The sequence below is a fragment of the Acanthisitta chloris genome, unplaced genomic scaffold (assembly GCF_000695815.1).
Source record: "Acanthisitta chloris isolate BGI_N310 unplaced genomic scaffold, ASM69581v1 scaffold21021, whole genome shotgun sequence".
Lineage (NCBI taxonomy): Eukaryota > Metazoa > Chordata > Aves > Passeriformes > Acanthisittidae > Acanthisitta > Acanthisitta chloris.
In genome coordinates this window covers 25457-33147 of record NW_008657943.1, presented here as the reverse complement: position 1 = coordinate 33147, position 7691 = coordinate 25457, and the positions used below count along the sequence as shown (strand labels likewise).

Sequence of the window (7691 nt, the reverse complement as noted above, 5' to 3'; positions counted from 1 at the left end):
CAACAGCCCAGGCTGCTCCGGCTCTCTGCACTGCTTCTCTTGGGACCCTGACATGCTTTGGGGGCACAGAGGCCACTCGGGTCTCGGCTGCCTGGCAGTGCCATGTGTGCCAGGGCAGAGCTGCACGCGCCGTGCCACGTACCAGCGCCGTCACCCTCCGAGGGACGCGCTGGGAACCGGCCGGCGCTCCTCGAGCTGGCAGCAAAGCTTGCAAAGCGTTTTTTTTCTCCCCACGCCGAGTTTTCTGCAAGCCTCCAGAATCCCTTCCAGAGGTGAGGAATCCTTTGGCACGGCAGGAGCAAACACGGGGAACAGGGGCCGCACTCCTCCGCTCACACGAAATGTGCGATTCCCCACCAGCCCCAGAAACGGCTGCCAAGGAAGCTCAGGGCTCAAAAAGCTCTGGAAATCTACAGCGTATTTTCTTCCATTGCTCTTTTTGCCATGTTTTCCTTTCAGCACGGCAGAGCAGCGTGTTTGTGCTGGCCAAGCCTACCCTCCTCCTCTCCACCGCACCTTCAAGCAATCCAAGCGCAGGAGATACAGTATTACCTCAAATATTTAACCAAGGGATTAAACCATTCTCTTGGCAGGAGCTGCCCCACGGATGCAGCTCTCGGCCGGCTGCCAGGTTCCCCAGCCAGCAGCCTGCCCCGGGCTACCAAAACCTCTCTGCTTTCCCTGCTTTTGGGCTAACTGTGCTCACCGGCTCCCGGCCGTCCATCGCCTCCATCCACAGCCTGCGGTCCTCCTCCGACAGCGCCTGCATGGTGATGACTCCAGGCCTGAGGGGAGAAAGGGCATGCTGTAAACAAACTGCAGGACAGAAAGAAAAGATGGCAAAGATAAATTTCCCATGAGAGGGAGGGGGAGAGGACAAGCTCCTTCCCAGTAAAGCCCCAGCACGTGGGGCTGAGCCCAGCCTGACCTCTCCTCCAGGGATGTTCCTGCAGGTCCTGGCCAGGACAAGCAGCGAGCAGAGGACATCAACTATGGACACACCATTTCCGTGGGTTTAGTGTAAGAGCTGGATGCCAAATTCCTCTTCGGGCCCTTAGCCAGAGAGCTCACCTGCAGTGGGCTAAGCATGTCCATGCAACGGCAGGAAGGTAACCGAGCGAGCAGGACCCACACTCCCCAGCTCTTCTCATCCCACCACCACCCCAAGCACCAGCCCATGGCAGGACCTTCACCTTCAGCTGTGTGGAGCATTCCATGCCCAAGACACTCGTGCTGACCCTGAGCACACACTGCTGCCAGGCCGAGCTGGCAGTGCTGCAATCAGCTCCGCGTGCCCCTCCAGCAGCTGCAGAGCCCCGAGGTGCCCGTCCTGCCCCTCTGCTGCCCTGTGCCTGCTCACGGGCTGTGATGGGAAGGGGAAAGGACAGGCCTGAGTGCTGCACACAGGCACAGGACCAGGGCACAGCACCAGTCCCGCCCTCGCCACGGGGCCAACGCCACCTCCACGCTCCTGAGTGGTCACTACGTCCACTCCCAGACTGCCCTTGCCTTGCAAGGAGTTAAACCTCAATTACCTGCTCTGATAAGCGTGGTCAGCGAAAGGTCAGGATGGATTTAACACGCTGCAGAGTGTTTGCACAACCTCAGGTGTTGTGTATGTGCTTGCACAAGAGGAACAGCACTGTGCTCCCACAGCAGCTCAGTGCGTGGCTGAGCTGTCAGGATCTCCATTCCACATCCCAGCTCATCCCAGGGCTCTGGCTACCCCTGCCCTTCCTCAGCCTCGTGCCCTTGGGCTGAGTCTCCAGCTTGGCAGGGATGCTCACATCCCACCCCAGCACTGCTCCCTGCAGTGGGGCAGGCAGAGCCCCCAGGCTCAGCCAGACTCAGAGCTGTTCCAGTGTCTGGTCTAGTCTTGCTGCTTCCTCCAGGGCTATTTTCAGATGCATTAGCAGAGCACAGCAGCTATTTCTGCCGGGGAGAGCAGGCAGAAGCCCTGGCAACGGCAGACACGGCACAGTCCGAGCGCCACGCACCTCGGGGAGCTGCTGCAGCTCTCTGCAGTGACTCCTGGGCCTTCATCCCTGGCAACTACGACAGAGGAGAACTCTGATGCTGCTTTTGCCACCCTTGGCAAAGCACAGAGCTCCAGGATGGCAGCAGAGCCAGGATCACTGCACCAGAGCTGCCAGGGCACAAGGTGGGAAGAGAGATTAAACCTTGGGAGCTGCCAATTGCATTCCACAGTGCTCCACTGAGCACGTCGCACCCTCAAAAACTGATAAAGGCTGGGAAGAGGGGTGACTTCGAGCTTGCACTTCCCATGGGCAATTCAGCGGCAGAACGTGAGCTGCACCTCCACTCTGCAGAAGCTGTTTGGTCTTTGATAAGAGCCAGCCCTTTGTTAGGAGAGTAAACGTTAACAGGGGCTCTCAAGAACTGGGTTTGGCTCAACTCCTGTCGCTTTGTGGCACGCACAGAAGGAGCAGAGCACTAACCCTTCTCCCTGACTCCACTCCCCAGCCAACCAACACAGCCATCAGCTCTCAGCACTGTCCCACCACGGGAAGCTGTGCTCAGCCCTGCCCCACGCTCAGGTCCAAGAAAACCAGGCATAATGTGCTTGATCTCCACTAATCCCATTGGTGAGTCAGTCAATACTCACCAGCTTAGTGGTTTGGAAGTTTACTCACTTTGAAGGGAAGAGGAAACCACATAACCATCACCCCATTTGAGAGGGAAAATGCTCCACATCCAACAGCAAACATGCTCACAACACCACACAAAGCTCCTTGTTGTGCAGGTACAGAGACTCGGAGAAGTTCCTGTGACCTGAGGAGCTGAACTGGTCGCTTAAGCCAGGGCTTAGGTCTGAGTTCAAGTCAAGCTGCTGCTGAAGGCACAGACACCTTGGGCAGAAAGTCCTGGGAAGGCTCTAGCTCAGCTAGGGAGACACAGCAAAGGCAATACTGGGATTTCTGTCTCTAGCCAGTAAACTAAAGCAAAGAATTCTACGTCCTCACTCGGGGTACGCTGGGGAGGCAGTGCTACTATCTGGTGTGCCAGGTTCCCTCAGCACAGGGCAAAGAGGTGATAACACCAAATGTTTGTTCTGCCCCTGAGCCGATAACAACTTCTCCCGCTTCACTTCAAAGTCAAACTTCTTTAACAGCATGAGGGGAGGGGCTGCGAAACTGAATTAAACCCAATTTCCATTGCAAATAGCTCTGCATTTCCTCCCCCAGTGTTTATTTGCCAGGGCACCCATTGCATCACTCTCCGGAGCACAACCATCTTCTTGGCTCTGACAAATTTAAAAGCACCCACACATTGTGCCTCATTCATCACGGATCTGGGCAATGCCCACGGGTACCATGTGCCTGCAGCCAGGTCTGGCCGTGCTGGATCAGTCACCATCAGCACCAGCCCTGCCCAAAGCACTGCCTGCAGCCAGAACCATCCTCACGGAGTCTCCTGGAAGAGCAGCTGCTTCCCAAAGTGTGCTCATTAGATTAAGGATGTCTCGATTATCCAGCGATGGGGAAGACACTGCTCTGGCTTCCTTTCCCAAAGATAAATGAAGCACATCTCTCCTTGTCTCCTCAGGCAACAAATAACCCTGAATACTGGGGGTCACTTCTACAGATAATTATTTGCACAGACAATAAACAGCAAATGCAGGTTTTGCTGTGGGGCAGATCCCAACCCTTCCAAAGCCTGAGGTGAGATGCTCCTGGACCCAGGTGGAGGAGTCTGCCCATGACCATGGCATCAGGAGAGCAGGATGGATCTGTCATCCAAGATGCACAAACATGAGCTGTTGTGGCAAACAGATCAAGGACCTGTTGATTCATTCCTAGGTGCTGCATCCTGCATTTCCACCTCCAGGCACCAAACCTCCTTGCCTTCTTCTGGGATACGAGGGGTGGAAAGGGACATTTGGGGATCAGAAGAAATCCATTTCTAAGAGGAGTGAGAAACCAGGGCAGAACATGGCAAACCCTTCACAAAGTGTATTTTCAATATGCTCCAATCTAAAAACTAAAGGTTTTTCCGTATGAGACCACACAGGAAATTTGAATTTTCTCAATATCTCAGCCCTGTGACAAACAGCCTGGCCTTAAGGAGCTGTGACAAGCACACTGAGAAAATGAGAAAGTCCAATAGCTTTTCTTTCTTCCAGAAAAACAAACAAATAAGGAAAGCAATAGCAACAGATAAGAACTTCCAACTCCTGTAGCAGCTTATCACAACGAGACAATCTAAACTGCTGGATGAAAACACACAAGAGTGGATTAATAACCAGGGCTGAGGGCTGAGTGGAGGAGCTCACAGTGCCTGTGAGCAGAGCAGGGACCCCAGATGGGACCCCAGGGCCATGGGGCACAGGGCCAGGCACCAGCAGCCAGGTGTGGGCCCAAAACATTGGGCACTAGGAAGAATTTCTTCACAGAAATGTGATTAGACATTGGCAGGGGCTGTCCAGGGAGGTGGTGGAGTCCCCATCCCTGGAGGTGTTTATAGAGTGCCCATGGCACTCCGTGCTCTGGTCTAGTTGAAATGGTGGTGTTAGACCACAGGTTGGACTTGAAGATCTCACAGGTCTTTTCCAACCTTAACGATTCTGTGCCATTCTGTGTGAAAACTAAGACAAGGAAAGTTGGAAATCAGGGCAAGATGTGTTCTTGAACAGCCTCAGAGCCCACATAAAGCTAAAGCACCACCAGTACAACCACCTCCAGTACAGTTGGGAGGGGCAGGGGCCAGCGTGATAGCCCAGCTGTGACAGCCCCACCAAGGCTTTGTTCTAAAGGTCACTGGAAAGGCAACACCAGCAGAGGAACAAGTACAAGTTGAACTGCACGTGCCGTCCAGAACATCGGCGAGAGCTGCACCGGCAAGTGGGGAGCAGGTCCTGCCACAGACAGGAGGCACTGAGACGTGTGGATCTGTCTAGTGCCTACCTAGAGCAAGGCCAACAACCTTCCCAGGGCAAGCCACCTGGTCAGGGAAACGCTCGGCAGGTGCCTGGCAGCACACCCACTCTGGTGCCAACCATCGAGCCATCGCCATGCCAACTCTTCTCTCAGGAAGAAGTTCTCCATGTAAAAGGCTGTCAGGCATTGGAACTGCCCAGGGAGGTGACAGAGTCACCACCCCTGGAGGTGGTCAGGGAATGACTTAGTGCTCTAGTCTAGCTGACAAGGTGGTGATGGGTCACAGGCTGAACTGGATCTTGGAGGTCTTTTCTAACCTGAAGGACTCTGTGACTCCACTGTACGATGGCACTGCCCACCGAGCGCGGTGCCAGCTGCCTCAGGGGCAGCCAGGCAGGAGCCAGTGGTGCTGCCTGCAGAGCTGACTGTCCTCATGAAGGACTAAGCGACCAACCCCCCATTTCAGATGCCTTCTGTTCCCATAAACACCAACTGGCACTTAGAAGCACTTTGCTTCTGGCCCAGGGCAATGACCTACATTATCCTAAATCACAAAGCTTTGTCATCAGTCAGATGAGATACTCCTCCTCCCCAGGCTCATTTTGTAAGACACTGGCTGTCATCCCTGTTTACCTTGTTTACAAGCCTGATTTAACGTGCAGAGACTACAAATAAGTGCAGTTAGAAAAAAAAGAGCAGTAACAGCAAAACACAGTATTCATCACACTGGGGTTGTATTTCAGCCAGGCACTAGAACACCATTCTGGGGCTAATTTTGCTGTAACAAAGCAATAAAATACTTCTAATCTGCCACATTGAATATCAGAACTACTTGCAAATACCAAGGCCAGGTTGGACAGGGCTTGGAGTAACCTGGTCTAGTGGAAGATGTCCCTGTCCATGGCAGGGGGTGGAACAAGATGAACTTTAAGGTCCCTTCCAACCCAAACCATTCTGGGATTCTATGACAAGGAAGCAATGTCATAATAACAGATTAGGCTCCAGATTTTCCGCTCAGTATTGCTGAATCATCTTTACAGGAAAAAAAATAAAAACTCAACATTTTTTTCTCCCTAACAAGGAACAGCTCTTAGCTGTTGTTATTTAGGGTGTGATTAAAAAAAGCTCCAGCCCTGCACCCCGTGTTCCCTGAATACCAGCTTCCCAAAATGCAACGCTGACAACAAGCCCATTTCTGTGGGATGACAGAGTCGGCAAGAACCAGCCGAGGCTGCCACCTCCAGGCTGCACAGCACTAAGGAGCTCCAGCTCCTGTGCCTATGGAATCACTGGGACCACACTGCATCCTACAGCCCCTGCATGCACAGTCAGTGGGACGGACACAGCCTGTCAGGCCATAAGGAAACAGACTGGAACTATGTCTGTGTGTGCACAGAGAGCTTAAAACACGACTGAATACACTTTAGGAGAGCCTGGGAAGGAAATGGGCTTCGTGCTCCACACGCACTTTGGAAGAGACAATCCCTGTTAATTGTCTGTAGGAAGCAAGTGATGCCTACAGAAAAATCTTGCTGCTCCCTGAACTCACCCGTTCCCAAGCCAGTCTCTTACAAGAGCTCCTGCAGCTCCAGACTGCAGGAAGAGCAGGCCCTGGTGGCACTGTTCCCTCACCTCTGAACACAGTACACAAGGTTTCGCAGCACCACGGTGCTCTCCTGGGCTGGCTGCATGCACCTACCCATTACAAGAGACTTGACTCTAGCTGGACATCACTTAGGAGCCTTAATTTTCATTTATAACTTGCATACAGAAAAGTAAAGGGAAAGTGCTGCAAGTCCAGCCCAGTGCATGTGGGGGCCAGAGAAGCACCTTGGGGATGTTGCCTTCATCTTATCCAGACTTCTGCAAGGGACTAAAGAAGAAGACATGAACTTTCTAACTTCTCTATTAGTAGAGACAATATGAAACCAACCAATAGAAAGCCAAAATATCCCCCCAAAAAAACCCAGCCCAAGACAAAAAGCCCCTACACAGATCAGCCTTCCCCATTCTGTGCACACAGACATAGAATCATAGAATCAACCTGGCTGGAACAGACCCCAAAGACCATCGAGTCCCCCCCTACCATCATTACTAGACCATGGCACTAGGTGCCACATCCAGTCTCGTCTTGAAAACCTCCAGGGATGGTGAATCCACCACCAATGCCACCACATGGCATAGCTCCAGCCAGCCCTCGGGCAGAGATACCCTATCATTTGTGGTCACACACTTGGGTGCAGTGTGAGCCAAAGCCTTTGCTTTTGCCCAGGTCCTTATGCCAGGGCTGATCTCCTCCAGCACACAGGAGATAGCTCCCTGCTGCCCACCCCAGCAGCAGGATGATTCTCCCAGCTGAGCCCCAGCACCTCTGGCTGCAACCAGGCATCTTGCACCAGGAGCTCCAGCCCCCGTGTGCCCAGGCCCTGGCACGATGGCTCAGGGTGGCACCCACGCGCTGCCAAGCCCTGCTAATCCTGGGCTGGCAAGGAAACGGTTCCTCGACACCCAGGGCTCTGCAAAATGGACCAAACCCTGAGCACCAGGCAAGGTGAAGGTGATCTCCAGCATACCCTGGCACTGACAGTGTCACCCAGATCTGTCACAGGGAGGGGGAGACAGGCTAGGCACACCACACTTCCAGCTGTCTCAAAACCTGCCTCTTAGTTTATCTTGGGAATAATCATCATTTCAGACATCTAATGACAAATTCTGATAGCAGAAATATGCAGAGCTGCCTGTACACTGGGGGAAAACCAGTCTTTTGTTTCAGGTGTCCTGCTCCCCTGCCCT

General features: G+C 53.3%; 1 protein-coding gene across 1 annotated transcript in view; it reads right to left on the bottom strand.

Moving 5' to 3' along the window:
• Positions 1-706: 706 nt before the first annotated feature.
• ARHGAP26 (Rho GTPase activating protein 26) overlaps positions 707-7691 on the bottom strand; it is a gene marked incomplete at both ends in the record, with an annotated part of 17583 nt that continues 10598 nt past the window's right edge. The window contains one exon of the mRNA XM_009084935.1: positions 707-785. Within this exon, the coding sequence (XP_009083183.1) occupies positions 707-785 (79 nt within the window). The remainder of the gene's footprint in view (positions 786-7691) is intronic.